At 30.9% G+C, this 17,341-nt stretch overlaps 2 protein-coding genes across 2 annotated transcripts; one reads left to right on the top strand and one right to left on the bottom strand.

Moving 5' to 3' along the window:
• Nucleotides 1-361: 361 nt before the first annotated feature.
• LOC121120058 (uncharacterized) lies at nt 362-2,216 on the bottom strand. Its single transcript, XM_040714904.1, has 4 exons — nt 2,134-2,216; nt 1,254-1,440; nt 694-1,190; nt 362-605 (listed from the first exon to the last, which is right to left on the bottom strand). Exons 1-4 carry the CDS (start codon nt 2,214-2,216, stop codon nt 461-463), a joined length of 912 nt encoding a protein of 303 aa, XP_040570838.1. The 3' UTR covers nt 362-460.
• A 12,512-nt stretch (nt 2,217-14,728) lies between these two features.
• Nucleotides 14,729-16,931, top strand: LOC121120756 (uncharacterized). Its single transcript, XM_040715608.2, has 3 exons — nt 14,729-16,009; nt 16,073-16,569; nt 16,658-16,931. The coding sequence occupies exons 1-3, from the start codon at nt 15,632-15,634 to the stop codon at nt 16,800-16,802; spliced, it is 1,020 nt and encodes a 339-aa protein (XP_040571542.1). The 5' UTR covers nt 14,729-15,631; the 3' UTR covers nt 16,803-16,931.
• Nucleotides 16,932-17,341: the final 410 nt, after the last annotated feature.

Raw genomic sequence — 17,341 nt, 5'->3', positions numbered from 1 at the left:
AGGTATCACATCCCAAATGACATTAGAATATTAGCTAGACAGAAATTACCTCATGAACTATTTTTAAAATTCCTCCAACAAATAAATCTGATTCATAGTTTAGTATTAAAAACCATGAGGATATTTTAAAAAAAAAAGTGCTAAATAACGCTTGCATATAGCTGTAAATAGTTGTTCAAACACGCAGTTTCCTGAAATATATACTTACCGATATGTAAAACCTGAAAAAACTTTACAATAGATACGAATATATGTGGATACAATCTCTTCTATCCTAATTTCGACTGAATTAACATGACTACTGTTATTTTTAATTAATTTACTACAAAAAAAACATATATTTCAATGTTTTGAGCATGGATATGGTTAAATTTGTAAATATATTTATAATTATATTCTTATAATTATGTTCTTTAGACCATCAAGTGAGAATTCTAAAATCACATAGATATATATTTAATTATAGCTTATCAACGTTTCCAGATAGTTTCTTGGGATCATAGCACCAATTCTTGAGTATGGGTTTAGTTATCGTCTTTGGATTCTTCTTTGTGTTGACACAGATCTCTTTGGGGACTTTGACACAGTTTTCCTTGGGAACAAGCCTAAACAATAGTTAAGATGGGATTACATATGTAGATACAGCATTAATTATACCTATATTTACGTAGGTATAATATAAAAACTCCTTACTTTGGAACAAGAGTTGACTCCAAGCGACAGTTCTCTTCTGGTTCCAGATCACAGTTTTCCTCGGGGATATTTTGAATTCGAGTCTGAGAATCTTCGTGGCAGATTTCTTCTCCTGGAAGGGTTTCACAATTTTCGGGAGCACAGACTTCTCTAGAGACTTTTTTGCATTCAGTCTTTGGATGAATCTTTTGTACAGTTTTCTTTTTTAATTCACATTTTTGTTTAGGCCAATTTTCGCAAGTCTCTTTCACAGCATAGGGTACTTTAGAACCACCATCGTTGTCGTGTGGGATGTGTAGTAGGTCAATCGTGATATTTGTGCATCTGAGATCCTTAACCAATTCACACTCTGGTTCATCTTGCAGGATATCATATTTCTTAAACCTGGTTTCACAGAAGTCTTCATATATATCTTTACAAACTAGTTCTCCTTGAATTTCGTCTCCACATTTCTTGGTGTATGGAGTGTGACACTTCTTTACTTTTTCAGTGTAGGGCTATACATAAAAAAAAATATATCTAAATTGATCTATGTACTCAACACTAGGCAATATACTTACAACAGCTTTGAATGATATGTGGCAATTTTTCTTGAATGTGGTTTCACATCTTCTTTCTGGAGCAGAGGAAAAGTCAGTCACATAAGTCACATGACATTTTTTCTTAAATGTGTGCTGGCATTCCAAGCCTCGATCATACTCTGTCTCTTGAACTTGAATGATTTTTTTGAACACATTTTTGACCGTCCTTTACATCAATTCCTGGTAATTTATCTTCATCAATGATGATGGCACGAGTCAAATCCTCAAGTTTATCAGGTATAGCACGTTTGACTGTGGAGCTGGCATTTGAAATTTTGCCTGTTTGCTGGTCGCTAATGTTTCCATTTGTGATTCCAAATAGTAGGAAAACAGATAAAACAAGTGTTTTGACTCTCATTTTTTTAATCCACTCTACTTGGTCTCCAAAGATCCAATGATGTTCTTTTGGTTATTATTTAGACTTTATATACTAATTCAAAGATGATGAGTGTATTTCTTCATAAAAAAACTTATTGGGGCAAATGAAACTTAGACATAACATTGATTTTCAAGAACAAAGTACTATCCGACATTGCAACATATTGCTTAAATAACTTTTTGTATATTGATGACAAAAGATTAAATTATCAAACCTACTTTGCCCTACTTAATTACTCTTGAAATTATTATAATGAATTCTTAAACTATTTCAACAGTTTGATTTAACTACTTTGCGTTTTTTAAATCAGTATCTGCGAAATTTTATACACGGAATTGGTATATAAAGCCTAAATAATAACCAAAAGTACATCATTGGATCTTTGGAGATCAAGTAGAGTAGATTAAAAAAAATGAAGTTAAAACACTTGTTTTATCTGTTTTCCTACTATTTGGAATCACAAATGGAAACATTAGCGACCAGCTAAAGGGCAAAATTTCAAATGCCAGCTCCACAGTCAAACGTGCTATACCTGATAAACTTGAGGATTTGACTCGTGCCATCATCATTGATGAAGATAAATTACCAGGAATTGATGTAAAGGACGGTCAAAAATGTGTTCAAAAAATCATTCAAGTTCAAGAGACAGAGTATGATCGAGGCTTGGAATGCCAGCACACATTTAAGAAAAATGTCATGTGACTTATGTGACTGACTTTTCCTCTGCTCCAGAAAGAAGATGTGAAACCACATTCAAGAAAAATTGCCACATATCATTCAAAGCTGTTGTAAGTATATTGCCTAGTGTTGAGTACATAGATCAATTTATATATATTTTTTTATGTATAGCCCTACACTGAAAAAGTAAAGAAGTGTCACACTCCATACACCAAGAAATGTGGAGACGAAATTCAAGGAGAACTAGTTTGTAAAGATATATATGAAGACTTCTGTGAAACCAGGTTTAAGAAATATGATATCCTGCAAGATGAACCAGAGTGTGAATTGGTTAAGGATCTCAGATGCAAAAATATCACGATTGACCTACTACACATCCCACACGACAACGATGGCGGTTCTAAAGTACCCTATGCTGTGAAAGAGACTTGCGAAAATTGGCCTAAACAAAAATGTGAATTAAAAAAGAAAACTGTACAAAAGATTCATCCAAAGACTGAATGCAAAAAAGTCTCTAGAGAAGTCTGTGCTCCCGAAAATTGTGAAACCCTTCCAGGAGAAGAAATCTGCCACGAAGATTCTCAGACTCGAATTCAAAATATCCCCGAGGAAAACTGTGATCTGGAACCAGAAGAGAACTGTCGCTTGGAGTCAACTCTTGTTCCAAAGTAAGGAGTTTTTATATTATACCTACGTAAATATAGGTATAATTAATGCTGTATCTACATATGTAATCCCATCTTAACTATTGTTTAGGCTTGTTCCCAAGGAAAACTGTGTTAAAGTCCCCAAAGAGATCTGTGTCAACACAAAGAAGAATCCAAAGACGATAACTAAACCCATACTCAAGAATTGGTGCTATGATCCCAAGAAACTATCTGGAAATGTTGATAAGCTATAATTAAATATATATCTATGTGATTTTAGAATTCTCACTTGATGGTTTAAAGAACATGATATATAAATATATTTACAAATTTAACCATAGCCATGCTCTAAAGATTGAAATATATGTTTATTTGGATAGTAAGATTCAGACACTATAATTTACTATATTAAAAAATATATACCTTTGATAAATCAAACTTTGTTATTGGACTGATTGAGAATTCGATTAGGTTGATGCATAATTGAAATAGAGATATCTACAAGTAAATACTTTTATTGATTAGGAAAATTGAGAAAAAAAGTTAATAAATGATTAAATTTGTTTTTGTGCATACAAATTAAGAAGGAATTCAAACTACATTTTTACCAAAACGTCAATCTAATTCAAATGTAGCTACAATTTTTTTTTTATCACGCATAAATATTTTTTTCATTTTTTCAAGTCTAAATTACATTTATAGCATGAACATTTTGAACTTTTAAAATTTTTTTAGTTATGTGGTGTAGTCTTTATATTTTCTTTGCAATTATATCAAAGAAAAATGAAAGTTTATTATGACAACATTTCTTAAGTTTATTTTTTCATCACGGGCAAAAGATTTGTTTGTTTTATATTTTGTTAAAAATCATAAAGAAACCAATTCTTTAAAATAAGGTCAAAAAATTGATAAAAAAACTTCCCAAGTTACCTGCTCCTTTCCCTAAAATACACAAAGGAGCTCCTCTGTAGTGAAAAATCTCTATTACTAAAAGCACAATCGAAAAAAAAAGTGCGGTTTGAATAATAAATAATTCATAATTGGCTCCTTTGATACTTATTCCTATCATAATAACTAACAAATTATTCAGGAAGTGGTTATTAATTGTTTTACTGTCGTTACCATCAAATTAATTTCTAACCTCTTAGTACTGTCAACATTATTATCAAATTGAATATCCAATTACGGAAGCTAAACCTATGGGTGACGTTTCTCCGCGTAACACTGGAAGTGCTGTTTCAGTTTTATTTAGGACCGTAGTCCAGATCATTCCAGTTTGGTTCTTATTGAAAAAGGTAAAATCAATCTATCGTAATTAGGGTTTTTTTTTTAATGATTAAGTATTATAAAATATATAATAAATTTAATAATATAATTAAGGAAAAAGTAATGTTAGCTGTATAATAATGCATTGGAAGTCTTTTTTGCATAATTGGTTTTTTGGCATTTAGATTCCTTATTTTTTCTTACTAAAAAGTTGATTTGAATCTAAAAATAGTGTAAGATTTGATACGAAAAAACTAACTAAATATTCAAAATCAAATACTCTTAGAATTAAAGTTGGAACTTAAATTTTTTTGAAAATGTACAATTTTCACTTATATGGCAATTTAATCGTATACTTTCAAGACGTTCATTAGTTTCATTGATCATAATTTATTCTACTTGGGATTAATCCTTACTAGTTTTTGATAATATCCGAATGTTATTTATTTTTTGATTTGTAGAAATCAGGATTTGAAATGAACGATATGTATTTATTCGATCATATACATTTTTAAAAATAACAACATGAGAAAACAATTAAATTTGATCAAATTATTTAACAAGGAAATATTCATAGTCAACATATAACTTAAAATCATTTTAGCGCCTTAATGTAAAGATATATTTGACCAATGAGTGATTATACAGAGGTAGAACAAGGATACTAATTTTTTGTACCATTCTGATACCAACATTGGTATCGGTAATTCAATAACTTTTGATACATTCTACTTTAAGCTGTAAATAATTTCATGAAAGATATGGGATTACGTCTTACAGGACTGTCTGTAAGATTTTTTATCAGATTTAATTTTTGGTTACAATAACAATTTATAATAGTACAGGTTTAAAAACAAAAGAAAATTCCTTAATCTGAAGGAAAAGTGGTTTTGCTACAAATAAAGAAAAACGCTGGAGGAAAACTGTGCTCGATCTGTAAGAATGAGAAGGAAATTTCAGGATATCTATTCTACTATTGCCAATTCATAAATCATAACACACATAAGGAATACAACGAGTGCATTTATCCTGGAGGCGTACAGGATTGAGCCAAAAAAGATATGATTGGTTGGTAGTCGACAATTAAAGGGCCTAGGAGGAATTTAAGATCTAGGCAATAATTTCAATGGTGCTCCATAAAATATCTACAAGTCAAGGTTGTCCACGTTTTGATGTTTGGAAAAGCTAGTGAAGATGTGGACCCTAGTTATTAATGTTTCTGGCAAAAGAGGTGCAACTGTTGATTTTTAATAGTGGAAAGGCAAATATAGGAAGAATAATCTTTACATGCATTACATTTTGACATCCAGCTCGAGATCTTTTCCGGCTCTACTGGTTTTCCTTTTTTTCTAATTTTTTTTTCTCTTCTCTTATTTTTTAATAAGTGATTAATGATAATAATTTATTTACATTATAAAATTTTGAGATAATACTTGAATATAATATATATATATATATGAATAAATACTATAATAAATAAATAATATTATTTAAAAAAATTAGAGGAACGTAGCTTAGTCTTAGTTTGAGAACTTATTTAGAAGTAGATTAAAGTAGAAGGAAATTAAGATAAATCCCATTCGGTATCTAGCAAGGACATATGCAAGAATTAATTCGAAGTCGATTTTCAATTCTATTGTGATTCCAAGAAAGGCTTATACTCATAACTTCCCTCAGTATTACACTGCATCCTTCATGAGCACACGCAAAAGTGGATACTAAAAGCTTTAATATTCTCTCCTCAATCATTAATGAATAATGAGAACCCATTTTGAAAATAAAAGAAACAATGAGATCCTCAACTAGAAAATCTTTTTCACAGTAGAAAATGCTAAGAATTTAAAACTCAATAAATTTATAAGTATAAGTCTATATATAAATTATATTAGGAGGAGAGTTGCTTTCAACAAAATTTCATTCATTTATATACCAATGTATACACTTAGACGTGTATATACACTCACCTCGAGCCAATGAAATAAATCAAAATCACGAAGGGGGAACTGAATGAAGATAGGTACTAGTGATGTCATTTCTCTGAATTTTTTTGCTGACCCTTTTTTTTTGGAATTGGTAATCTGAAGAAGGTGTCCATAGGATTATACATCTATTTATCTATCTATATACTTTTTTTTTTTTTTTTGGGGGGCTTGGTCATTTTTAATTTTCAAAACTTATTTAAAGAAATTATTTGAACACCTGTTTTCTCATTCATTTTTTTTCTTCCAGAACGATAACTTTATCTTGTCCAAAACAAAAATTCCTTCATTTGGGGGGAGACGCTACAGCCCCTCCAGATCACCCCGGCTGAAGAATGAACTTTTTTTCCTAATCAGTTGTCATTATTATTATTTAATTCCTGAGTAGTGAACTTCCTTTACAAAATAGATTCAATTATTTTCAAAACCTGATTGAACATGTGTGTATGATCATAAAAAACGGAGCGTAACCCTGGGCATTTTTTGTCAAGTTATAATTGTAAGTCCTTGTTGTACTTTGAATACAATCGAGGATCAACATCAGAGTAATTTTTGCAAATGTCCTTGATTATTTCCTATTACCACTCCTCCCTTGTCATAGCTGATTGTAGCTGATCTTCTCCAAAACATTCATCACATTGTCATATGCCAATTATACATACGACTTTCATCACTAATAGGGACAGCATGTTAGTAGTATTAGAGTCATAACATTTCTTTATTACAAGTAACTTGGAGCTGCCTCTAAACATATCTGAGCTTTACGTACATATTTGTTACAAAATTGACTTGCGCTTTTACTTCCAGAACTAAATATGATCTTAGTTTTTCTTTTTATTGATTATTCTGCATCAATTAAAATACATACCATCAATTCCTACAGCCATTTATGATTATGTATAAGTAGCATTGAAAACATTGAGGAATGAGACACATGAGTGAACTTGCTTAAATAATTTGTTGTCTGGTTATTCCTATTTCATCACAAGTTATATCTATGTATACATTATTTAGTACAAGGTCAGTGAGAAAATTCGTTGTTTATTGAGTTATATAACAAGCTAAAATAAACGTAGACAAAGGGATTTGTCCCTCGTGGAAATTGTAGTAATTGTTAAGAGAGATCCCTATATATAGACCTTGTACTCAATGAATTATTGTAATGGTAGAATGCTTTTGCATACATGAGGATACAAAATTTTTTGAACGTACTAGAGCTCCTCAGTGTACTGGTACTAGATTTTCAAGTTCAAACGATTTCTCGTCCACGAAATATTTGTATTTGCAAATCTAAGTTGTGTTTTTATTTTCCAAAGTTGTTGTCATTATTGTTTTATTCTTGACGAGAAAGTATTAAGTGCCCACTTTTACGTAAGTACACATGAAAGATGAAGAGTAAGACTAATACTTTGGTAGAGAGTAATAAGTATAGTCCCCATTGGACTTACAGTAGAATTAAGGATCGCCATTAACGTAATTCTTGTACACATATGTACTTGCTAGAATTGGAAAGGAATTCATGTAAATTTCCTTCCTCTCCTATTTGTATGTAACTAAGTTAATAAATAAAACATCATGCCATATAAATTGTTTCCTCCCAAACTTTCTTTAAATTGTTGGATTTAACATGTCATTTTTGGTTCCTTTTTTATTGAATAGCGAAAGTGCTTAGAATTTACCACTCATTTACTGTTTAAAATTTCCACAGAATTAGATTGAAGGAAAACAAATAATCAAATATGAAGATATCCCATTGTTTGTTATAATTTCTCCTTTGACACTATTTTGACTTGTTAAACCTAAGTTGAACTTAATCATATATTTATTTTAGATTGGCTTTAAAGTTCATACGCTAATAAATAGCCATCTGTGGGTGATCCCACCAACTTTTTTAACAATTTTTAATTGTTTTTATCTTAATCTTTTTTTAAAATTTAAAAAAAATGAAGTTTATTTTAATATTTACTGGGTTAACCTTTTTCCTTTCACCTTTTACACTTTTTAGATTTAGCAGGGATACTTCGTTTATATAGAGACTTTTTTAATTTCTACGTCACTAAAATTAGATCATATGGTAGTTAGTTAGTATCCATTTTCAAACGATAGTATATGTACAAGTTTGTCAGCTGTCGGACAATTGGTTAGTGAGTGAAGCAACTTTTCTTATTGTTAAAAAAATATATAAAATAGAAAGGGCTTTATGAATATCATTATGACTTTATACTAAGGAAATCAACCGTTAAAAAATGGTTTGCTAAATTTAAACGAGGTTAAATGTGGGTCAAATTCGATGAACGCAGTAGACTTCCGAAAAAGACAGTTACCTACGAAAACATATAAAAATGTACACAAAATAATATTGAAAGATCGCTCAATTAACATACTTGTGGATCCAACTCCACAAATGTCAAAGAAACGTGTTGGAAACATCGTGCATGAATATTTGGGCATGTTAAAAGCAGTGTGCAAAGTCTGTTGCGTTTAATCTCACGATGGATCAAAAGTAACAATGTATTCATGATTTGGAGCAATTTTTAGTGAAATTCAGTCGTAATTCATTTTAGACGATATGTGACTATAGATAATAAGTTGCTCCATCACTACAATCTATTGTCAAATCGAGAGTCAGTCGAGTGGACTGTGCGATGAACCGAATACAAACCGTCAAAAGACACAACAGTCGGTTTTAAAGGTTATGGAATCAGTATTCTGGGATGTATATGCTATGATATTCATTGAGTACTCCGAAAAGGACCAATAATCAGCAATGATTATTACATACCATGGCTGAAAGGTTGAAATAATGAAAAAAAGGTTCAATTTGATGAAGAAAAAAGTACTGTTTCATCAAGACTTTCCATGGTGTCACAAATCACTAAAAACAGTAGCAAAATTGTATAGATCCAGCTACAAATTGTTTTCCAATCCCTTGTTTCTCTAGATTTGGCCCCATATGACTTTTTTTTGCTTGCATACGTAAAATAAATGCTCGCTGAAAAAAAAAGTTCAGAGGTAATTTCGGAAACTGAGGCTTATTTTGCGACTAAAAAGAAATCGTATTTAGAATTAGTATGAGAAAATTTTATGAACTCTATAGTTGTCAAATCACCCACGAAGGTAAATTAAAAAAATTAATCGAATTTAATGTGTTTCACTATGTTACGAACTTTTTCTCCGACCTGTTATACTATTCCTTTAAATAATATAATTCCAACTTTTATATATACAGATACAAATAGTACGATACATCAATTTATTTTTTCCTAAGTGGGCCAGTGAATATGTTTTATTTGCTTAACCTGATTCCTAGGAAAAAAATCAATGCTTCAAATTTTAGAACAAATACTTCTAGAAGAGCCCATGCCTGACTTATTGAACATGTTAAGCCACAAGAACTCTCAGGTACTATGTCATGATATGTTAATGATGTATCAGTCTCAAAATTTTAATGATCTGCACCAACACGTCCTAAATCTTAACACCACATCCAGATACAATGGAAAACAATCTATGCTAAATGATGTCATCATCAATTAATCTTGCCCAATTTATATATGAACGATATGCGCCTAAATGAAAGCTTTCATTAAGAGTAATGAAAAATATTCTCGTTAACGAAAAAAACTTAAAGTTACACGAACTAATTAAATTGCTAAATTAGGTAATTTAGAATATTAGTCAAAAATTATACCTTATAAAAGATGTTCCTAAATATGGTACTTTTTAAATGAATAGCAAGAATGGCACCAATTTTAAGTCCCATATTTAGGACAAATGATACCTGATATTACCCTTTGCTAGACGCACTTCCGTACATGTGTTTCTTTTTTAAAATATAGAAGATTATGATTAAAGCAAACATTATGAATATTCAAAACAGTCTTGATGTTTAAAATAGTTATATGGGTAGTATTGATGCTTTTGTCACTGTGTATCTATATTTGAATGTAATATAAGAGTCGATAGCATTTAATTTTAAACTCCAATATGAAATTCGAATGATATATTTTTAATTTTGATTTACTTATATAATATATTTTTTTTAAAGATAACTTTTTTTAATTTGATTATTAATTTTTTAAATTGTAAATATAAATTTATGTTAATTACACTATCCAACAAAATTACACTTTTTTCTATACACAAAAACAGCATATATTCAACTTAGTACAATTTGATCCTTTCATTCAAAATTTGGCCTGATTTGGTCTCTCATAGCCTCGTGGCCTCCAGAAAAAGGCCGAACATTTTTTATTATTTTTGGCTATTTTTAAGGTTACAGCTTATATAAATCCACAACATATTAAACACATTCTTAACTCAATGGCATGAAACATTCCACCATTACACATTTGTCAATGGTTAAAAAGATATCAATTAATGTCTGAGACACAGGCGATGCATCAAAATAAATAAAGTCTTTTAAGCAAATAATAGAAAGAAGATTACAATCCATAACTTTTTATTCTGGACTACGAGCATACTTCATCTAGACATCTATAAATTATGACTTGATTTCATACATCCTTATTTTAGGCTCCATGGACACAAGAAGACTTGTTGCATACGCGTCGTGAGAGAGTTATTCCAAAAGACAGACCTTTATGGGAGTCCTCGGGGCAAATCCTACTGCCAGTAACAGTTCAGCAGGAATTCCTTCCTGCAAAAACACTATTCTCCTTTGATGAACACCGATAACAAATTCGGAATTACACGTTCAGGATCGGATGGATTGTATTTCTTTTTTTTTTAATAATTTCTTCCCCCGGTTTTTCTATTTCTTTCCCTTGGTTTCTATCTCTTTTCTTCTCCTCTTTCTTTGTTTCTATCTCTTTTCCTCTTCTCTCTCTTTGTTTCTATCTTTTCAAGCTGGGGAGTGCTAATACATATGTACTTTTATTACGAGATCAATTCAATAATGAGTTTCATCCTTGAAATCTTGTCGTGGCCTTAATTCAAATTGACAACGATATAAAGCGTTTTTGGGGAGGCTATTTTTTTTAAATCAAAGTTCTTATATTCAGCTATCCAATGAGATACTTTTAAATTTTTTGAATCTATTTGTCTTGAAGCTATGAGCCTCTGAAAAAATGAAGATATCATTGTGTGGAAGAAATTGTGAATTTGGTTCTTATGGAATATTCGGAGGATGGAGGGGTTGAGTTCTCTCGGAGTCCATCCGTTGACTGAGGGATAAGGCTGGAGGATATCATATCTAATTATGTAAGGCATTACAACTTTTTCTTATATCTACCATGAATCATGACAAATAATTACGGGAGTAGTGGTATACAAATTCGTACTGGCGTTTCAATGAACTCGTATAAAAGTGAATTCAAAGCATAGTTGAATGATTTTTAACCTTAGAGTACAGTTTATAATCATGGTCCTTATTCAAACTAAATTTATTTGTTACTTAATAGTAAATAACATTAATTATCATTTGATTTTGTGATGATTTTATCGATCATAATGGTTGGAAAAAGTTTACAGGTAGGATTATATAACCATAGGAGTTTTTGCATATTTCTATACCTAACAACTATACAATAATAGTAAATAAGCAATAACTATAAAAATAAGCGCATCTATTCATTATTAATAATATCATTTAAATTAAATAACAAATTTTGTTGTTGTTAAAAGGTTGCGAGAATTGAATCTCAACTATCCTCTGTCGCTGTCTCCAATTTCGAAATAAAAAGAGAAAACATGGCGTACCGGCAAAGGATGAGGATAGAGGATGCCCCTTTTTGTGATAAGCATTTAAATAGAATTACGTGATGCCACTGAAGAAGTCAAGATTGATCATCAAAAAGTGTGATTCGAGAAGAAAGACTCCAATTTCAGATTCGTCGTTGGTTTGTGTTCTATTGGAACTCATGTTCAGTCAACGGAGAGTGATCCTCTGGTTGGTGAGGATGTTAACATAATGAATACTTCAGTTTTAGGTTTGTCGTTGGTTAGTAAGCCGACAGTCATAGTTGTTGAGTGGGATCCTCTGAGTGATGACGATGACTCTATTTTTTTATTGGAGGGATCAATCAGTGATCTTGCCAAGAACTTTATACAATATAATATATATTATCAAATTTCAGTACAGAAAATAAAAAAGGAAAAACCTGTCTGCATTTTTTCTTATCAATTATCGTTTTAATATAATATTAATTTAGAATGTAAGTATTGTATCTATATTCTAAAAGAAAAATAATTTCATTTAGAGTGTTGCAGCCCCCCCCCAATTATAAATCATCGTCAAAATTAGATGGCCATTTATAAAGTACAACAATAACGTGAGTAGATGCATTCACAGGCACAATTTGTTCATTCGTTGTCTCGGTAAATACTGAGTGTTGTTAGGTTAAACTATTCTTCAGCCTAAGCCATTTTTTTGTTGTGATATCAAGAGCCTCGATTATCCATCTCTGGACGATAGACTACAAGAGAAGAAGAAGATATCCTTCAGCTTTGCCAAGCGTTGTCCACTTAGACTTTTGTAAGAGGGGATTGTAAGGAATGCCTGTAATTCTCTACATAAGTGAGTGGAAGGATTAAGGTTTCGCACTTCATCTGATTTGGTGCCTTACACATAGCAAGGTGGATGGATAAGGTTCTTTATGCCATAAAAATAGATCTGCTCAGGAAAAATATAGTTCAAGAATTACCTAAGGAGACTGTACATGTGTCTGGACAGCATCAGAAACTAAACCGCTTTATTAATTTTTGGTTACCTGTCTTATTAGTTTACAGCTCCACTCTCTTCAGCAATAAATTTGAATGGTCTCATAACAGTCAATAGCTTGATCAGTTATGTGACGATCAGTAAAGCTTGTTTAGATCCAGCAATCAAGGCATTCTCAGCACATTATTGATACCTAACTGAAGAACTCGGAGCATTTGCATTATTTTTGATCGAGTTAAAAATAACATCAAACCATACATGGTATCGAAATAACTGACTTTAAGACAACGTCTCTGCAGCAAAAAGCATGGCTCAATAAATTCCCTTCCAAATTGCAGGGAGAGAAAGTGGAAAAAAAAGTTTTTGGTATTTGAAAAATTGACGAATGAACTATGTATTCATATGAGTAAAGTAGTTATTAATTTAATTACAATTATAAATTTATATTATGATAAAAAGGATAATTAGTAATAAAGAAAATAACTAAGTAAAAAAGTAAAAAAATTATTATTTTTCTTCTTCTTTTCTGGACTGAAGTTAATAATATCTTCTTTACTTAATAAACGATCTAGGGCAATAAATTATTGCTTGATACAATTGAAGTGACAAAAAAAACTTATATAATCTTTATTTGATTATATAAATATGTTACTTTTAGTATGTTTTTTATAAAACTCGTAATACAAAGTTTTGCTTAATACACGTTTAGAAATTCCAATTTTGCTAATGATAAACGTTAACCAAATTTGCTAAAATTATGTATTTGTTTTCTAATACCCTAGCTGCAGTACCAAAATTAGGTTCTGCTGATTCTAATAATGTTTGGGCAACTACATCACACTAATATATATGCTATTTTTTTAGGGAGGGGGGTTATGAGGGCTTGAGATGCTTCAGAAGGAACTAACGACGCCATTAGTCCTTAATATATAATTTGCAAAGAAGTTATGAACCATACCTCTCCATTGCCCCACCGGTGTCGTTGACAATGGTGTAAAACCTCACTTTTTGAGTCGTGGAAAATATATAATTTATCATAGACATTATAAATAGATAGGTTATTTAGGGCTGGGACGGTACAAACCCCGGTACACAGTTTTGTAAAGTTTTTTTTTAGTAGGCGACGATCTATCATCTGTTTCACCCAAGATTTTCACAGGAATGGCTTTCATGCAGAGGTATTGTCTGCCAAACAGAGAATTTTAACTGCAAACCTGAAATAACATAGTGTGCAGTGAAAGATAATTGTCCCTCAGTTGCTACAGAGGTCCATCCATTGCTTGTAAAGTATACTTATTTTTGGCTAGAAAACTCAGGCTTTTGGCTTTGTCTTAAAGCTTATTAACTCACGGTATTACTAAAATGCTTTCTGGGTCATATTTTTTATTGTGGATCTATAAAATTAATTAATTCCCTAAATACTTATTCTTCAACCTATATACTTAAAATAAGCTATCTTTGCAATGATTCTTTGTGACCATGGATAATAATCATCTTAATGTTGTTTAATTACTGCAAATATTGAAAATTGCCATGTTGAGTTATTTTTGCCACTCTTTTTTTCGCACTGACTAGTTGTGATAAGGCCTTTACAAATGGTTTGTCATTTTTGATGTACTTCCAAGAAGATAAACGATTCATGTGAAACAATGCTTAAAGATGATTATACCTTTGTATACAACTTGTTCTCTATTTTCGCCATCTTTATAAGGAAATCCAAAGTGCGCCAAACTGCAAACTTTGAAGTATAAAAGAGAGGTATATTTAACTCCATATCAACATTGCTATCCATTACTATTTGTTGGGCGATGAAGCTGAAATTAAATCTTTAAAAAAATAAAGATTACTTTGATGAAACTAAGGACGAAGAACCGAATAATTCTTAAATACTTTAGGGTGCAATAGATATTTAAAAACAAAATATATATTTATTTTGTAAAGAATAATAACCAACGCAATTGTTCTGGTTTATTTATATATGTATGTTATGTATAATTTATAAAGCAAATAAAGAATGAGAAAATACAAAAATAAGAAAAATCTCATAATATCAATATGTGATTATATATTATGTATAAGTACCACACCGATGATATAAATGTACCGAACTAAACTGCGATACAAATTCGTACTAAACCATACCTATTAGGTATATGTAAAAAAACAACAACAACAGAAACCTGGAGATCCCATATGAAATTTTGGCCATTAGCTGGTTGATAATGTTTCCATTTGTGGTTCCAAAGAGGAAGAAACCCGATAAAAGAAGTGTTTTAACTCTCATTTTTTTAATCTCCTAAACTTGATCTCCAAAGATCCAATGATGTCATGTTGGTTATCAGTAAGAGTTTATATACCTATTCAAAGATGATGATTGTATTTCTTCAGACGCAAACTTATTGGGGCAAATGAAATGTTGAAATAAATTTAATTTTTTCAAGAACAAAGTATTATCTAACATTGCAACATATTGCTTAAATAACTTTTTTTTATATTGATGACAAAAAATAAACTTACCAAACCAATTATATTTGCCCTACTTAATTACTCTTGAAATTATTATAATGAATTCTTAAACTATTTCAACAGTTTGATTTAACTACTTTGCGTTTTTTAAATAAGTATCTGCGAAATTTTTTACACGGAATTGGTATATAAAGCCTAGATAATAACCAAAAGAACATCATTGGATCTTTGGAGATCAAGTAGAGTAGATTAAAAAAAAAATGAAAGTTAAAACACTTCTTTTATCTGTTTTCCTACTATTTGGAATCACAAATGGAAACACTAGCGACCAGCTAAAGGGCAAAATTTCAAATGCCAGCTCCATAGTTAAACGTGCTATACCTGATAAACTTGAGGATTTGACTCGTGCCATCATCATTGATGAAGATAAATTACCAGGAATTGATGTAAAGGACGGTCAAAAATGTGTTCAAAAAATCATTCAAGTTCAAGAGACAGAGTATGATCGAGGCTTGGAATGCCAGCACACATTTAAGAAAAAATGTCATGTGACTTATGTGACTGACTTTTCCTCTGCTCCAGAAAGAAGATGTGAGACCACATTCAAGAAAAATTGCCACATATCATTCAAGGCTGTTGTAAGTATATTGCCTAGTGTTGAGTACATAGATCAATTTAGATATATTTTTTTTTATGTATAGCCCTACACTGAAAAAGTAAAGAAGTGTCACACTCCATACACCAAGAAATGTGGAGACGAAATTCAAGGAGAACTAGTTTGTAAAGATATATATGAAGACTTCTGTGAAACCAGGTTTAAGAAATATGATATCCTGCAAGATGAACCAGAGTGTGAATTGGTTAAGGATCTCAGATGCAAAAATATCACGATTGACCTACTACACATCCCACATGACAACGATGGCGGTTCTAAAGTACCCTATGCTGTAAAAGAGACTTGCGAAAATTGGCCTAAACAAAAATGTGAATTAAAAAAGAAAACTGTACAAAAGATTCATCCAAAGACTGAATGCAAAAAGGTCTCTAGAGAAGTCTGTGCTCCCGAAAATTGTGAAACCCTTCCAGGAGAAGAAATCTGCCACGAAGATTCTCAGACTCGAATTCAAAATATCCCCGAGGAAAACTGTGATCTGGAACCAGAAGAGAACTGTCGCTTGGAGTCAACTCTTGTTCCAAAGTAAGGAGTTTTTATATTATACCTACGTAAATATAGGTATAATTAATGCTGTATCTACATATGTAATCCCATCTTAACTATTGTTTAGGCTTGTTCCCAAGGAAAACTGTGTCAAAGTCCCCAAAGAGATCTGTGTCAACACAAAGAAGAATCCAAAGACGATAACTAAACCCATACTCAAGAATTGGTGCTATGATCCCAAGAAACTATCTGGAAACGTTGATAAGCTATAATTAAATATGTATCTATGTGGTTTTAGAATTCTCACTTGATGGTTTAAAGAACATGATATATAAATATATTTACAAATTTAACCATAGCCATGCTCAAAAGATTGAAATATATGTTTATTTGGATAGTAAGATTCAGACACTATAATTTACTATATTTAAAAATATATACCTTTGATAAATCCAACATTGTTATCGGACTGATTGGGAATTCGATTAGGTTGATGCATATTGAAATCGAGATATCTACAAGTAAATACTTTTATTGATTAGGAAAATTGAGAATTTTTTTGCCAAATGATTAAATTTGTTTTTTTACATACATATTAAGAAGAAATTCTACTTACATTTTTCCCAATACGTCAATCTAATACAAATGTAGCTAAATTTTCTAATTACCAATAATTACTATTTTTCTTCATTGTTTAAAGTCCAAATTATATTAAAAACAAGGCAAATTTAGAATTCTAAAATTTTTGTTGCTAAGTTGTGTAATTCTGTATATTTATCTACCATTGTGTCAATGACAAAATCCAAGTAAA

Source organism: Lepeophtheirus salmonis, chromosome 6 (genome assembly GCF_016086655.4).
Source record: "Lepeophtheirus salmonis chromosome 6, UVic_Lsal_1.4, whole genome shotgun sequence".
Lineage (NCBI taxonomy): Eukaryota > Metazoa > Arthropoda > Copepoda > Siphonostomatoida > Caligidae > Lepeophtheirus > Lepeophtheirus salmonis.
This window is presented reverse-complemented; position numbering and strand designations above follow the sequence as displayed.

What these genes read in the sequence shown, in the direction of transcription:
- LOC121120058 (XM_040714904.1), bottom strand. Translation starts at nt 2,216, where the DNA reads ATGGCACGAGTCAAATCCTCAAGTTTATCAGGTATAGCACGTTTGACT. An exon ending in GAAATTTTGCCCTTTAGCTG is followed by an intron (nt 1,441 to 2,133) that starts GTCGCTAATGTT and finishes ATTGATGTAAAG; the next exon opens with GACGGTCAAAAATGTGTTCA. An exon ending in GAGTCAACTCTTGTTCCAAA is followed by an intron (nt 606 to 693) that starts GTAAGGAGTTTT and finishes ACTATTGTTTAG; the next exon opens with GCTTGTTCCCAAGGAAAACT.
- LOC121120756 (XM_040715608.2), top strand. Translation starts at nt 15,632, where the DNA reads ATGAAAGTTAAAACACTTCTTTTATCTGTTTTCCTACTATTTGGAATC. An exon ending in ACATATCATTCAAGGCTGTT is followed by an intron (nt 16,010 to 16,072) that starts GTAAGTATATTG and finishes TTTTATGTATAG; the next exon opens with CCCTACACTGAAAAAGTAAA. An exon ending in GAGTCAACTCTTGTTCCAAA is followed by an intron (nt 16,570 to 16,657) that starts GTAAGGAGTTTT and finishes ACTATTGTTTAG; the next exon opens with GCTTGTTCCCAAGGAAAACT.